General features: G+C 39.0%; 1 protein-coding gene across 9 annotated transcripts in view; it reads left to right on the top strand.

Annotated features, from left to right (window-relative positions):
• The window catches only part of NEB (nebulin), a 234,736-nt gene that overhangs the window by 169,611 nt on the left and 48,415 nt on the right, over nucleotides 1-16,710 (top strand). For 5 of the 9 annotated variants that reach the window (XM_087435204.1, XM_087435201.1, XM_087435202.1 and 2 more), the window contains 14 exons: nucleotides 30-137; nucleotides 1,605-1,712; nucleotides 2,504-2,608; nucleotides 2,710-2,814; nucleotides 3,459-3,557; nucleotides 3,916-4,026; nucleotides 7,933-8,037; nucleotides 8,707-8,811; nucleotides 9,069-9,173; nucleotides 11,270-11,374; nucleotides 11,531-11,635; nucleotides 12,283-12,387; nucleotides 13,357-13,461; nucleotides 14,796-14,900. In XM_087435204.1, coding sequence (XP_087291330.1) covers nucleotides 30-137; nucleotides 1,605-1,712; nucleotides 2,504-2,608; nucleotides 2,710-2,814; nucleotides 3,459-3,557; nucleotides 3,916-4,026; nucleotides 7,933-8,037; nucleotides 8,707-8,811; nucleotides 9,069-9,173; nucleotides 11,270-11,374; nucleotides 11,531-11,635; nucleotides 12,283-12,387; nucleotides 13,357-13,461; nucleotides 14,796-14,900 — 1,476 coding nt within the window. Of the gene's footprint in view, nucleotides 1-29; nucleotides 138-1,604; nucleotides 1,713-2,503; nucleotides 2,609-2,709; nucleotides 2,815-3,458; nucleotides 3,558-3,915; nucleotides 4,027-7,932; nucleotides 8,038-8,706; nucleotides 8,812-9,068; nucleotides 9,174-11,269; nucleotides 11,375-11,530; nucleotides 11,636-12,282; nucleotides 12,388-13,356; nucleotides 13,462-14,795; nucleotides 14,901-15,520; nucleotides 15,626-16,710 lie in introns of all 9 variants that reach the window. The other 4 variants (XM_087435203.1, XM_087435199.1, XM_087435197.1 and 1 more) reach the window with 2 other exon arrangements.

Here is a 16,710-nt window from a genome sequence, read left to right as displayed (position 1 = left end):
ATTTAACACGCTCTTCCCCATTCTGGCAGAATCTGTACCGAGGACCTGGCCTGCGCTCCCTGCCCACTGGATACAGGCTGCCAGTGGACACCCCTCACTTCAAACACAAGAAGGACACCCGATACATGAGCAGTTATGTGAGTGGTCTCCTCTTTGTTAAGATGGCGTCTGAAGTGGGAGGGGGGACACTAATATTTATTAATAGCCTGTTCTCATCCACCCAATCACGCCCTGAAGTTTCAACATGATATAGTGATGGGAGTAGAGGAGGGGAGGCAGTGTATTTTCTAGGGGTGCTGTGGAATTGGCTTGCTCCTGCAATTCTGCAGTGCTGGGCAGCCCAGTGGGTTAGCGTAGGACTTACATGGGATTGCATCTGTGTGAGTCAGTTATGTTGGCTCAGGGTTCATGGCTGCCATGATGCCTCTACTTTTGCTGCCCTTAGCACAGAAGCATCCTGGACTATCCCAAGCCATATGCAGGAAATGCAACTTCATACACACACTACTGATCTGTGGTGGTAATATTGTCTTCCTTCTGCAATGAAACATTGCAGAAGGTATAACATCACTGTGTGTTCCTTTGAAAGGAAAGGACTTCTTGCCCAGCTGCTGGCTCTGGTACTTGCCTCACTACTTACCCTCTGTGCCCATTTCATAGAAAGCTCAAAAGGGGTAGATAGGTTCTCATTACCTGTAGCTTACCCACGCATTAGCTCGGACATTAACCTTCCCCACTTTTTAAAAGCGCCAGGTTGGGGCTTACCCCATGGACAAGGCCTAGAGAAGTGTTGGCTAACCCAGTGACTCTGACATCCAGATCGTACCCACAAACCAGCCATTAGATGGAGAATAAGGTCTCCCTTCCGTGTTGCCTTTCAGAATCCTGGGAATCAAACCTGCTGGCCAGACAGGGTCTAATAGCCAGTGGCCCAATAATGTGGTTTCCAAAGCAGAGAGTCACAGATTTCATCACCTAACACGTCATTTTTTTAAATCAGTCCATAAAGCTACTCATCAGTGTTAAAAATATTCTCTTGTTTCTTCTTTGCATTTCCTAGCCACATTGGGGCTATAATATTTTTTTTTTTTTTGGGAGGAGGATCAGCCCTGAGCTAACATCCGTTGCCAATCCTCCTCTTTTTGCTGAGGAAGATTGGCCCTGGGCTAACATCTGTCCCCGTCTTCATCTACTTTGTATGGGACTCCGCCACAGCATGGCTTGACAAGCGGTGCATTGGTGCGCGCCTGAGGTCCGAACCTGCGAATCCCAGGCCGCTGAAGCGGAGCACGCGCACTTAACCACTACACCACCAGGCCAGCCCTCAGGGCTAGAATTTTTTTTTCTTATATTTTGCATACCTGCCTACAAACAGATTTCATCTAGGCAATGCTGAATTTTATTTCTTTCTGGACCTGGCTTTATTAGCCAAAAAAATAATTTTCAAGACTCAGATTACTATCAAAATTTTCTCAATGACTTTTCCTTATACTTAATGCTTAGAGTAATTTTCAAATGAAAATGACAGCTATTTTCTATTTGAGAAATGTAATGCTGCTCTTTGTTTACCCATCAGTGATCTTATTCTGACTTGGCTTTTGCAGTTCAAGTACAAAGAAGTTTATGAACACATCAAGGCCCATGGGTATACACTTGGCCCCAATGACGTTCCATTTGTCAATGTCCGGAGGGTCAACAAAGTTACCAGTGAGGTACTGTGAATGCTAATTCTGTGGGGGAAATATTGAATTTCAAAGACCGTGGCTTTATTTGAAATGCATTAATAATTAATTGTATTTCAGCTATAAATTTACGCATCAACGAGAAGTAAGAGGGTCCTTTTTGTCACCATTTTGATGCTGGTATCCCTTGGCAATGTTTTTCTATATTTGGTAATGCCATTGTGGAGACCCCATCTGTAGATTATAATACAAATTAATTCCTTCTTTTGACATTTGTTTTAAAAAATCTTTAATAAGGTTGTATTTTAGTCTGACTCATGACCCTGATTTTCTACATAAACTATTGGTTTGTATACCTGTTCCTACTATCCAACTGTCTGGAAAAAAGTGGAAGACTTTGTGTTCAAATTTCTTTTTTTTTTTTTTTTTTTTTTTAAAGATTTTATTTATTTATTTTTTCCCCCAAAGCCCCAGTAGATAGTTGTGTGTCATAGCTGCACATCCTTCTAGTTGCTGTATGTGGGACGCGGCCTCAGCATGGCTGGAGAAGCAGCGTGCTGGTGGGAGCCCGGGATCCGAACTCGGGTCGCCAGCAGCGGAGCGCGCTCACTTAACCACCAAGCCACGGGGCCGGCCCTCAAATTTCTTCATCCAAAAAAAATGAATATCAGTTTTCTCTTTTTTCCTAATCTCAATCATTTTTTGTATCCTTAATCTCTCCTCTCATGGCTCTTTATATAAAATATTTGACTGTTGATAAGTCAATAGATGTCATCATCTTCCTACACTAAACACCTGGAATGGTTTTTCCTCCAATGTAGAGACTATATCGCCAGTTATACCACAAACTGAAAGATAAGATTCACACAACTCCCGACACACCTGAAATCCGCCAAGTCAAGAAGACACAAGAGGCTGTCAGTGAGGTGGGTATTTCCTTAGGAGATACAACAGGCTATAGAACCCAGGGGTGAATGTCAACCATTCGGTCTCTAATGTGTGTGTTTCTGGGCACTTTTTTCTTTAGTTGATCTACAAATCAGACTTCTTCAAGATGCAAGGCCACATGATCTCGCTGCCATACACACCCCAAGTGATCCATTGCCGCTATGTGGGAGACATCACCAGTGATGTAAGCATCTCACAAGGGTCTTTCTGGAAGACTGTTACCAAGAGGCAGGCATGCTTTCAGCATTTAAGCCAACCAGTGGTCTTTGAACAGCTTTTTCCATTGAGTACTCCTAAACTGAGTGTACAAGTCGGAGGTGACGTAGTGTGGAAGCAGGACCCCACATTTGTCCAGCTATGGAAATAGTAGTAAGAGGATCATTTGGGAAATACAAGAATTGTTGACGACCATTGTACATTCAACACTGAATTATTACTCACTCCTCATTCTCTAAGTGGCCTCTGTCCCAGGTCTTATTTAGTGTCTTTCTCCTGCTCCTCCCTACTCCCACACCTTTTAACAACTTCCTGCTGCCATGTTTTTTCTCTTTGGATGTTTCCTTCTCCTAAAAGACCACTCCATTCAATCTATGCTTTTCTCCCATCAATTTAATAATAAAAAAATAACAATCTTCTCTCCTGAAGTCAGAGTTAGCAATTTAAATATAAAAACCTGTGATTTATTTGAGTGCAAGCAAACTAAGCACGGGGTGGACGTGTTGAAGCAAAATGAAAGCTACATCAATAAAAAAGTGTCACTACTCTGTCTTTTTTGTTCCTGATTCACATTTGCCCATGACCAACTATATTTCTGGTTTTACCACACAGCTTAAATACAAAGAGGACTTGAGGATGCTGAGGGGTCTGGGCTGCTTCCTGTATGACACTCCCGACATGGTCCGCTCCCGGCACCTGCGGAAGCTCTGGGTGAGTGCACATCTTCACAGCATGTAGCTACCCCTACCAGCTTCCATAGACCCCATCACCAGCCTCAAAGAGCTGGATAGAAAGAATCCTGGCTTGTAGCTACTTTTAAGGGGAAATTTGTCATTAACCCACTTGAACAAGTCATGACCCAACTAAGATGTTTTGTGCCTCCTATAAAAGCGGATGAGTTTAGTTAAATGATGGTTGTCTTTGTTCCTGCCTGGGAAGACATCCAGTATATGTAGAGGGCCAGCTTGGCTTGCACATGCCAGCCATTGGAAGAAAACATGTGACCATGGCATGCAATTCCTTAAATGATTAATCAACTTGTATTTCCATTGTTGTTTTTTTTTTAAAGTCTCATTACCTGTACACTGATAATGCAAGGAAGACACGAGACAAATACAAAGTGGTGCTTGACACTCCAGAATACAGAAAAGTGCAGGAACTGAAGACACATCTGAGTGAGGTAAGGATGCTTAACCTGTCGCCACAAGGGACTCATTCCTCTAGTGATCATTTTTCAGGCAACCACACTAGGGAAAAGATCTCCCCTCTGCCCTTCATTAAAGTGACCACCATATCTAAGCAAGTCAATTGACCTCACTTTGCCTCAGTTTACTTATTTTATCCCTTTTGGGTAAGATGAGGATATTGATACTTGCCCTACCTATGACTCGGGCTGCTGAAAGTTTACATGATTTTATAGATGAGAAAGTCCTTCTGTCTTATACTATTGTTGTAGTCTCCAAGCTGAATTTATTTTAAAATTTTCTCTCTCTTTAATCCCTGCTTTGAAAAGTCTTCAATGACTCCCTGTTCTGCTGCCAGCTCAATAAATTCCAAACTACTTAGCTTCATTTTCATCTGCCCCACCTGGCACTGAGGTTCCTAATTTCTTGTAGTTAATTGTGTATAAATATGATGCTCTCACCTAGACTGTTGGTTCCTTGAGAGTCGGCTCCCATCTTATTTAAATGCATACCCCATAGTGCCTTGGCCATAATAGATGTCCGTGTTTGCCAATGACTAAATGTGCTTTGTAAAGGTAAGGGCATTCCACAAATGTAAATTGTTGCTCTTATTATAGGTCAGTTGGCCATTGTCATTCAACTCTCAGTTTGTCTTGTGGCCTCATCCATCAGACTTCATCAAGCTGAGCCAAGCATTGGCTGTCAGGCCACTTCATTGACTCTCCATTCTCAATAGCTCTGATGGCTGCTGATTAGGAATCCCTTATGCTCTTTGACGTAGAGATGCCCTGATAAACTAAATGTTGCCCTTGGTAGAGGGGATGTGCAGCTTCCTACACTCTTAGTGAGCCTGAGGCAGAAGATGATTAATTCTTTAGCTTTTACAAAAGCTACATCGAGCCCATTTGCTTTCCTGAAAGTTTCCTTGTATTATTTTAACCAGTGCCAACACTCAGACATGAATGCTTATTTTCTTTGTATCTCAGTAAAGATAATTCTCCACTCTGGCTAAGTATCAGAATCATCTGTGAAATATTTTAAAACTACCCTTGAGTGGGCTGTGACCCACAACCCCACACTAGACTCTGATTCTCTATGTCTGGGCATCTGCATGCTTTCAGCTGCTCCATAGCTTATTCTGATATGCAGCCAGCATTGTAAACCACTATTTTAAAGTATCACATCTGTCCTCTAGCTACCAAATAATAAACAGTTGTTTGGTAACTTAAAGTTCTTATTGGTCTCTCTGAAATACCTTTACTTCTCTTGGCTGTCTGAATTCAGAATTATCTAAACCTTTAATTTCTCTTCTTCCCAATTGCTATTGGGATTTTGTGCATATTGGGCATCAACACTGAGGAAGAACAATAGATATTTTTCAGTAGTGCAGTTTCTCCTGCACTTGCCTCATCATAGAATGACCTGGGCCTGATAAAACACTAATGCAGGCTACTACCCTGGATTCAGAAGGTGTGGGGTAGATCCTGCAAATCTGTTTTTAATAGCGACTTTGGGGTTTTTTAGGATCAAGAAAGTTTGGGAAACACTGGCTTAGTAAAAAATTTGTTGGCCAAAAAAGGTTAAACTTATGGACTTTTGAATTGTCTTTTGAATTATGCAGATTCTTGACATACATACATTTGTAGTACCGGGAAGCAGGGATGTTGTCCCAAGAAGCATAAAGTAGGGATACCTAAGTACAAGGGAAATATAGTACAAAGAGAATTATAGAAATGGCATGGGAGAGTTGGGTCTCAGTCCCAGATTTAATTCCAATTTGCTGTGACCTTGTATAATTTTCAATGTCAACACGCCAATTTCCTGAGCTAGAGAATTGGACTAGATAATGATTCAGGCTCCTTTTAACTATAAGATTCTGAGTTTTATTTGCTTTATTTGAAATTTAGCCTAGGAGAAACAGTAAATTTTTATTTAGTTTATCTCCTTTCTTTCAGTAGTAACACCAAAAGCAGCCCCAAGCAATGAGCTATATTTTGTTTTAACTTGCACTTGTATATAATTTAGATGTAAAGAAATGGACATGTACATACATGTGTATATACATATTATTTCTTTCCTACATTTTATCTGTTCATCTGATATATCATCAAGATATATCAACTGGCATTTATATCTGTGATTATAAATTATTCATCATATATTTATACTTTCTAGTTTGCCTCATTATATTAAATTCCTCAGTATTTATTAGAGGACTATAATTTTTCAGATCTTTTATCTAAGCACAAGGTGATGAAAGGATGATAGAGCTGAGCCCCTGCATTCCATGGGCCCATAATCTGTGAGAAGAAACAGACATCACTATGATAAATGGTATCTTATAGGAATAATCAAGACAGTATGGACTCTAGGAGTTTTCCATGCAGATAAGAGGGTAAAGAACATTCTAGGCAGAAAGGATAGTATGTGAAAATGGCCATAATAAGTTCTAGAAATTGGGAGTAGTTTCAAATAGCACATGGGGAGTGTGGAATAATGTTGGAAAATGACTCTAGAAATATAGGATAGAAGCCAGATTATGAAGCCTCATGGGTGCTGTATTAAGGATCTTGGGCTTGATGAAAAATCATTGAAGAATTATTTCTGAGCACGATAGATCTGAGCATTAAGATCTCATTAGATCTGAGCTTTAAGAAAATCTCTTTCTTAGACTTGTGAAAGATGGGTGAGCCATATGGAGTGGTCCAATAGAGGATAGGAGGCTCTTAACAATGTGTAGAGAAGAAATGATATAGGAGGCTGAACTAGGGCAGTGGTGGTTGGAAAGGAGAAGGATCAGATTTAAGGAATATCATGAAGTTAGGAGCCCAGGATTCATGACCATTTTGATGTGGGAATGAGGGAGAAAGAGTCTAGGATGATTCCCCAAGTTTCTACCCTGGGTGACTGGGAGATCAAGAAGCCATTTAGCAAAACAGAGAAAACAGGAGAAGAAGCAGATTTGGGCTGGAGATGGGATAATACAAAGAATTCTATGTTAAACATGACAAGTCACTCAAGTTCAGAACACTGTTGAAAATTCGGGTCTGGAGCTCAGGAGAGATGCTGGATACTATATAGATTTGAAATTCCTCAATCTCAAATTGATGGTTGAGGCCCTGGGTATGAATGAGGTCACCCAAGGAGAATGTATAGGGCAAAAGGGGCCAACTCTTGACTCCAGCTAATAGCAGCCTTTGGGGGAGGGCAGAACCATAGAAGGAGACTGAGAAGGAATGCCTAAAAAGATAGGAGACTGTGTAGGGTGGAATGGTGGAATGGAAGGCAGAGAAGAGAGTTTTCAGGAAAGAAACTGCTGAGCAGTTTCACTTACTACAGAGAATCTTTCTTGGATTTGGCAATTGTAAAGGTTTTGGTAGTCTTGATGAGAGTGACTTCATTGGAGTGGTTGGGTGGAAACCAAACTATCACCTTGAGAAATTAATCAAAAGAAAGAAAAAGAAGAAACCATGGTCTGCTTGGCTGTGAAAGGAAAGAAGAAGGCTGTTGGTCAAGATTGGAAAAGGCTTAATGAACGAAGGGATTTGAGTCTGTTGGCAGATGAAGGGAGAGGGCCGGAAAAACAGGCCAGTTGAAGATATGAAGAGGAAGGGGATAATTGCTGAAACAGGGTCCTAGAACGGACAGGTGAGAAGGGACCAAGAACACAGTAGGAGGCTTGAATCTTGGACAGGCTACAGAATGTCTCTTATTTTGATTTGAAGGAAAAAAGAAAAAGATGACTAGGGAGGCAAATAAATTATTGGTTTATTGGGCAGAAACTGAGATTGTTGCAGTGGGAGGGCCCCTGCTTTTTCCATAAAGTGAGCAATAAAGGCGCCTGCGGAGAACATAACATGTCCATGAAGCAGAAATTACAGTCATGACTGTTTTATGTCCAGCTGGTGTACAGAGCTTCAGGCAAGAAGCTGAAGTCAATCTTCACTTCCGTTCCTGATACTCCTGATCTTTTAAGAGCCAAGCGAGGGCAGAAGCTTCAGAGTCAGGTAAGATTCATAAACGAAGATTCATAAATCTGTTGTATTGGCGTCACAGGGGGTGGTTATGCATGCCTGACCACTCCTGGTCCTTAGCAGCCTCTCACGCTTGGCTGTCCTTGATACAGCCTCATGCCCCTTCACTTCCAGAAGCAGTTTTCTTTTGGGCCATCATCACCGTGGTTATGTTTTACACGAGCAGGTAATGTCAAGTTTGCTTTTCTAAGTTCTGTACGACTTTTGTCATTGGATGAGTAGTCTGTGGACTCCAGGTAGTGAAAATCATTGCTTGGTTCATTCCATAGGACCTATCTATTATCCACAGACAAATGAAACTGCATTTCATGCATTCAGGCAAAAATGGAAAAAAAATACGTTGAGGGCTCTATCAGAATCCTCATTCTTTCATTGACATTCCTTATCATATGGATTTAGATTGGCCCATACTTAACAGTAAGAATATTAGATAACTGGAGTGCATATATGTGTTTCCAAATTACAGATAAAGAGAGAAACAGATCAACAGAAACACATATAACAAACAAAGAAAAATACAGGACAACAACAAATAGACACTGCCTTCCCATTTAAGGGTTAGAAATGAATGAAGAGGACTGAATACTAAATAATAAATGTTTTACCTCTATAACATCTGATCCCTGTTCTCTGATTATTTAGTACCTGTATGTTGAACTTGCCACCAAAGAGAGACCCCATCATCATGCTGGAAACCAGACAACAGCCTTGAAGCACGCTAGAGACGTGAAGGACATGGTCAGCGAGGTAAGTCAGGAATTTGGCACTGAGGCACTGGGTTAAAGAAAAGAATCCTTTGTTAAAACCTTCACCTACTGCCTCTGATCAGGGAGCTCATTTCTATAAGTTGTGTTCAGCAGCATCAAAACACAGAAGACAAAGCTATTCTCCTATCGAGCATGACATATTGTGTCCCTAGGCTGGATCTGTGACATGGTTGTAATTGGGAGAGATGAAAACACTTGAACTTAAGTTTGTCTCTCTTTTCTATCTTTATTTCCTAGAAAAAGTACAAGATTCAATATGAAAAGATGAAGGACAGATACACTCCGGTTCCGGATACGCCAATCCTCATCAGAGCCAAGAGGGCTTACTGGAATGCCAGTGATGTATGCATCCCTTCCTTCTTTCTTCTGTTGTTATAGGGACAGCTGAGGTACCTAAGAAACAGAAGATATTACAATCATATCCATAGTTCAAAGTCCTGGCCCACAACATGGATCAGGAAAACAACAGAAACATTAAAAACAACAATAACAAAAACAGACACAAAAAATACCAGTCAGGCAAAGTAGCTAAGAATAATGCTGGGAGATGCTAAAAGCCTGTCATTTTTCTCATTGGTCTTGTGGGCAAAAGTATGAACCTTTCTTATAATTCTTTGGTAGCACTTCCTAGGGATACTTGACAACTAATTGTTGTCTAGCCATAAAATCATGGTCTTGGAGTCAGCCAAACATGGTTTCAAATCCTGACGCTGTCACTTACCTGCTGTATGACTCTATATAATTTACCTAATTTTTCTGAGACTCTGTTTTCTTATACGTGGAATGCTGATAAGAATTGTGATAATTAAATTAAACTAAACAAGATAAGGTATATAACATACTAGCACAGTGCTGGGCTCTTAGTTGACACTCAGAAAATGTTTGTTCCCTTTCTTCTTTTGATTGCCTAGATCATTGTAATGACACATTTGTTAGAAGTAAAAGGTACAGACTTTCATTTACCTTGCCACATGATCAAGGACAGGACTGCCTTTTAATGGTAATGGGATTATCTGTTAATAAAGATATGAAATTAATCAACCCAGGGTAGATGGCCAGTCCTTACCAGTTTCGTGTCTCAGAGCCCAACTGTGAATGCATTGCACCCATTACCAGAAACAGAATCCCTGGAAGATGTGACATGTTGGAAGTTAAATCCAGCCAAAAGCTCAAGAAACCCTATAACCCCTCAATTTAGCAACGTAGCTCTAGGATTTCAAGGCATCTTAAAGTAATTACAGTGATCCCTAAACAGAAATGTGAAAGAATACAGCAAATTGGAACAGTATCTCAGTTCTGTAATTTTGTCAGAAATTTTCATTTGGAGCTGAGAGGAGTCTGCTAGTTGGCAAGAAGCAATGCCAGCTTGCTGAAAATATAAGCTGAGAAAATCATATACTGCTCTCAAAATCTATCCCCTAGGATATTTTTAGTCTTGTGACATCCCCATCTTTATCACTTCAAGGTTACTGTTGAACATTAATTTGAGTCAAGCTTTTTCTGCATCACCACTTTTTGGGGGTGGCTACACAGTGAAATTGGCCCCTGGACCTCCTTGTGTCCCGTTGGACAGCCCCATCCCTAGGGCTTTCTCAGGACCAATACTGATAACTCTAATCTTTGAAATAGACCAGTGTAGCAAGGGTAGTTTCGGGCATTAAGTTTGACTTATCTACAGTGGCTATCCCCACAAGTAGAGCTAAGTGATTTGATGAGATTATCCATCTGAAAAACAAAGTTACAAAGTCAAAGAAAAGACGTCTTTAATTATGTGTTAGCTCAGCTACCCAAAAATACAAGACTTGTTTGAGATCGAAAACAGACTACTCAAAGAAGTATGCATCTTGTATAGGTGGGATGAATCTTCTAACATATTCTTAGGTTAAAGTCAGAGCTGTTGTCTCTTGACATACCATAAAGATCATAATGAAATAAAATTTCAGGACTGCTTCATGGAGAAGGCATTTTAATACTGGGAGTTAGCAACTAGAACTTTCTCCCCTTTCCATATACATTAGTATGTCTTGGGCTCAACAAGGTTATGTTTGTTTTTTTTCTCCTCCCAAACAAGCTTTTTGTTTGTTCCTCTTACATTTAAACTTTTACTAAGTTGTTTTAGATTTATAGAAAAGTTGCTAAAATAGTGCAGAGAGTTCCTATATAGCTTACACAGTTTCCTCTATTGTTAACATCTTACATTTCCGTCATACATTTGTCACAACCAATGAACCAACATTGATACATTATTATTAACTAAACTCCATACTTTATTTAGATTTCATTAGTTTTCTCCAAAGATGAGAAATTAGCTTTTTAATCTCTCCTAAATTTATTCACGGGAAAACCTAGGAGAAAAGACTCAAGAGAGTTCAAGCTTAAAAGAGCTCAACTATTTAGCTTGCTGGTTTTTCATAATCCATGCGTGTCTCTCTTTCTAGCTACGCTACAAAGAAACGTTTCAAAAGACCAAAGGGAAATACCACACTGTGAAGGATGCTCTGGACATTGTTTACCATCGCAAAGTCACAGATGACATCAGTAAAGTATGTCCCTACATATTTCTATTTGTATTGGGCTCAGTAACCCACCATCATTTTTTAAAAGTATCCTCCCTTTCCTAAAACTCTCTGGAGATAAGTAGACATTTTTGCATTAACTTTGGGTGAGACTTTATAGCTGTCTTTGTGTTTTTACCACAGGTGAAATACAAGGCAAACTACATGAGCCAGTTGGGAATCTGGAGGTCCATTGCTGATCGCCCGGAGCATTTCCACCATCGGGCAGTCACTGATGCTGTCAGTGATGTGAGTCTCGAAATCTTCTATTTTTACAAATAAATTCATATGCCTATATGACTTATGAAATCAAACACTGCATAAAAACTGATTAAACACTTGGTTAAATTTTAGTTCTTGTGTATAGATGTTTAAATCATAAAACTCATTGCTAGATGAGTGAACTTCAACTTGGGAAAGAGAAAAATATATTCAAATTTATGAGCGTACGTTCTCTTCTAAATGTATTAGATCATATTACATGACTGGAAGTGATATACTTCATCTAAGCAATAACCTATTTTTGATCAATTGAAAAGGCAACTTCATAAAGCAATTAAGACACATAATGCTCATTTAGAAAGAAATTTTAGCTCTCTATATGAAAATACAGCTGCCGAACTAATGATATACCCACTAGGCAAGTCTGCCTGTTAAATTTGAATTGCTTTAATTAGTATTAAAAATGAAAGTTTCTATATACAATACAACAATACACCATAAAATGAGCAGAAATCAGTATTACTGGAAACTTCTCTTAAATAGTTGTTTTAATATTTTATTATTCCATATACCTCAGCAGTCAGAGATTCTATGTATTCCACTTGTATCTATCCTAACCTACTGCTATTTGGCAATAGGTTCTTAAAACTCTTCTATGGTTTTTTTCCTCCCAGATAAAATATAAATCAGATCTGACCTGGCTTAAAGGCATTGGTTGCTATGCCTACGATACTCCTGACTTCACTCTGGCTGAAAAGAACAAGACTCTCTACAGCAAGGTATATCTACTCAAAGATAATGACCACATCCATTCAACATATTCCAGTGCCTACAGAGAGAATTAGCACTGAGGAAATAGCTCCTCATATTTCCATCCCTATCTAGCTTCTAGACACTATAGTTGGAGTACATACTGAATTGTTCACTTGACTTAGGAATTTTTTTTGTACTGACTTTATTGACTATAGTCATCACTTATTTATATCATTTATTTGAATTTGATAAAAGGTTATCTCAGTTCAACTTCTCATGGCTCTTCCAGAATTTCCTCCCTGTTAATATGTCTCTGGGTGATTTACCCTGTTAGAGTTGATATGGTAGCAAGTATAAAGTGGTATTATTTTAATCTACAAAGTTGGTGTGTGACTTGAGGCAAATAACTTTGTTTCTATGACCTCATTTTCCTACTTACAAAATGAAGCAGTTGGGTTAGCTTCCTTTGAGTTCTGAAATAGGAGCCAACAAACTTTTCTGAGAAGTACCAGATAGTAAGTCACATATACATATTCTTTGTTACAATCCCTTAAAATTGTAAAAAAAAAAAAAAAAAAAAAAGCCATTCTTAGTTCATAGGCCATTCAAAAATAGGTGGTGGTCTAGATGTTAACCCACCCCTGCTCTAAAATATTATGATTATCTGATTACTTACTGGAAAATTATTTCAAATTAATGGACTAAAAACTGCCTTCAAGTACACATGGAAATACCTTCAAGGCAAAATAGTGAAGGAGAAACTAGTTTGGATTTTTCCCCAATATAGAACATAGATCTATTTGACATCCATTCAATGAAAGCGTGTATTCTGGGGCTAGTTTTTAAGACATCCAGGTGGGTATACCCTTCATTGCCTTGGGAGATAGAGGGCTCTGAGAATGAGTTATAACAATTGTATGATAAGATAAGTGGCATGTCTCATTCTTAAGATATTCATCGCCTGCTATCAAGTAACCACATTCTGTTTTCTCTAGTATAAATATAAAGAGGTATTTGAAAGGATCAAGTCAGATTTCAAGTATGTCGCGGATTGTCCAATCAATAGACATTTCAAGTATGCAACTCAGTTGATGAATGAGGTATGTATGACCTGATCCCATTAAGCCTATTCAGTTCCTTAAGGAGTCTATAGAATTATTTGATTAAAACCCGATATATAAAATGATAGGAAAGACATTCTAAGTGTAGATTCAAGATAAAGATTTGGAAAGACTCTTATAATGTCACCATTTGATGGGCTCTGGCAAAAGCAAGAAAAAAAACAAGTGTAGGGACTGTCTGGAGTGGTGTGAGGACCTCACAACAATCATTGCCTCTGTTTGCACTAGCATAGGGCAGTACAGCCCTTTGGGTGATGAGAGTAAGGAGGTAAAGGATTTTGTTGACTGTCAGCTAAACTCCCTTAAACATGGTACTGTGTAGAGTTGGGAGACCCAGAAGTTGAAGGTTAATTTTGTATCCCTTACCAAGGCACAGAAATGGCAGTGGTTGGAAGAGCCACCCTTAAGGGGATAGTTGTGATTCACGCATTCAAATTTATTGCCATTGTTACTCATGCAGTGGTGCAGAGAAGTATCCATTTGCCCACAAAATATTCTTTTATATTCTACCCAGTCTTTCCTAGAACTGTCTTTGCGTTAATTTAAGTTAAATTTAGCTTAAAATGGCTGAAATAAGCAAGCTATGAATTAACTTACGTTTGGATGGTTTTAGATTTAATTTACTGTCTTTGAATTTTCCACGGATTCATATAAGTTCTAATTTCAGAAAATTAGTAAAATGTATCTAAAAATGAAACTGTAGCCAATGGTATATTTATCTCAATATATGACTATTTTGTTGTTTTTAAATTTGATTTAGTTCATTTTCAGTAGATTTCCAGGCGGCACGACTCTGAAGAATTACTGTCAGTAGCTACCTAGGAAGACAGTCTTAATATAATATATTTTGTTTCTATTATTCTAATTCTTGAAGGATTTCCAGTTCTCTTTTTTAATCAAATAAATTAACCAGCATTAGAAGACTGTTAGAATTTGTCCATGAATATGCTTTTTAATTCTCACAGCCTTAGATAGTTAACCTGTAGCTTATTGGTGCCTTATTTTAAATACAAGTTAAGATATCATAAAATGTAACATTGCTGATGGCATCGTATGTGAAGATGGAAAATGTTTAGGCACAAGATACTCCAATTTTGGGATCATAAATCAGATCTATTCCAAGCCCCAGGCTTCTCCAGGTGATCTTCCTTCGCTTAACTCTCTTTGCCTCCCAGTTTTTTTTACCCTGAATGCTTTGGGAGCCAACCTCTAGAAATGACATATTTCTGGCTCTCTGGAGTGTTTATCTTGCGACATTTCTGTGTAGCCTTGAATTTGTACTCTTGCTATAATTTCATATGATGTTTGAGCAGAAAAAATACAGAGCTGATTATGAGCAGCGGAAAGATAAATACCACCTGGTAGTCGATGAGCCTAGACATCTGCTGGCTAAGATCGCAGGCGACCAGATCAGTCAGGTACTGTGATGAGGCTGGCTGGACGGCCCAGACAGGATTGTGCTCTGGGTTTCTCATGAGATGTCGTCCCGTCTGCTGCAAGGATGTCATAGGTTCTGCCTATGATATTGAGATGTTCTGTTTCAAAGTATCTGTCTAGCCACCCAAAGAGCCCATGAGCTATTTGAGTGTGCCAGTCCATGCTCTGTGTCCTCACATGTGCTGTGGTGAAGAAGAAAAGAAAAGCTGGGTCCTCCCACCCTTTATTCTTCTGGAGGGCCTGTAAACTGCAAATTGAGTTGCAAAAGCAAAAACAAAGAAACAAATTAATGGAAAAAAAGAAGACAGAACTCCTTTCTGTATTTTTCTACTCCAATGATGTCTTCTTTTCTGTAAAGCAATTTTGGTGGGACTAGCTATATCATTCCCCATTCACAAGGACTATGGATGGTCAACCACAAGTATTGCAGTCATTCTGTTTGGCCTTATAGTGTATTTGGTGTCTTCATCCACATGTATATGTGAGTACATAAAGTGTGTGTGCCTACATCTCTTCACTCAGAGGTGATTGGGATATAGAGCCATGTTCTCTTCTGTCTTCATAAGTCTCTTTTGTGCTTCACCGCTCTTTGCATGAACAGAGAAAATATAAGTCTAGTGCCAAGATGCTTCTGAAACAAGGATGTAACGAAATTCTGCGTCCAGATATGTTGACTGCCCTCTACAACACACACATGTGGAGCCAGGTAATGTCTGATGTGATGTGCAGAAGAGATTTAGAAGCCTTGGGGACATTCACCTTTGTGCTTTCCATGATTCCCTTCCCCTGCCCCCTGCCCATGCTGGTTTCACATGATAAAGCTGCATAAATATTCATTCCTTATAAATGAGCTCTGGATGTGGCCACGTGTGATGATGCAGCAGCCATCATGGGTACATCATCTGGCACCTTTGGAACTCCTAGTAAGATTAACTGAGACTCTTTCAAACTTTATTTCCAAATTTGTTTCACATTAATTTATATTTTTCAATATTTGCCCCAAAGAGACAGATTCTTTAGAGATTGAGGATATTAAGTAGATTCAACAGCATTTAAAAGATCTGAATATTTAATGTTTTCACCTAGTTTGTCCTTTGTCCAATGATGACTAGAACTGTACCTTTTGGGAGAGATGATGATTAAACTGCAGCTCTTTGAATATTGTACATATACATGGCCCCTCTTTAGTTTGAGGCTGAATCTGCTAGGTTATTTCCAGTGTATCTGTCCTTACACACACTTGTTAAGGAGATTGCTGATAACCTTGCCTTCCTACAAGGTCAACTGAGGCACACACCACCACATTTCCATCACATGCTGAAAGGTAAATTTGACGCAGCCAAAAGCGGTGATAGTTGCTTAACTACCAGTTACAATGTTAATAAAATTCTATTGCTTCCAGACAAGAAAAGTTTTTAATGAATTTTTTGTATTAGCAACTTGTTTTATCACTTTAGTTTGACATCAAATCAATATGTGAAATGAAAAAGATGAGGTCTCCCTATGAACATCCTGTTTGCCTGAACTTTGTCCTGATATGGCCATCAAATAGTTATGCATGAAATTTTGTTGCGCTCTCTGTATCTGTACCGCTTGAAAAAGCTTGTGTGCATGAAATGAATCATGACTTGGAAATTACAAAAATGAATGCATTTTTAAAAATGATAAATACTTTAAGCTGTACATACGTATTTTTTATTTTACATCTATGACATCTTTGATATGGAAACATACCTTAATAGATCACACATATTCGATGCAGCATATTGTGAATGAATCATTACTCGTCAG

Source organism: Ceratotherium simum, chromosome 9 (assembly GCF_057802395.1).
Source record: "Ceratotherium simum simum isolate JZ-2026a chromosome 9, ASM5780239v1, whole genome shotgun sequence".
NCBI classification, from domain to species: domain Eukaryota; kingdom Metazoa; phylum Chordata; class Mammalia; order Perissodactyla; family Rhinocerotidae; genus Ceratotherium; species Ceratotherium simum.
This window is presented reverse-complemented; position numbering and strand designations above follow the sequence as displayed.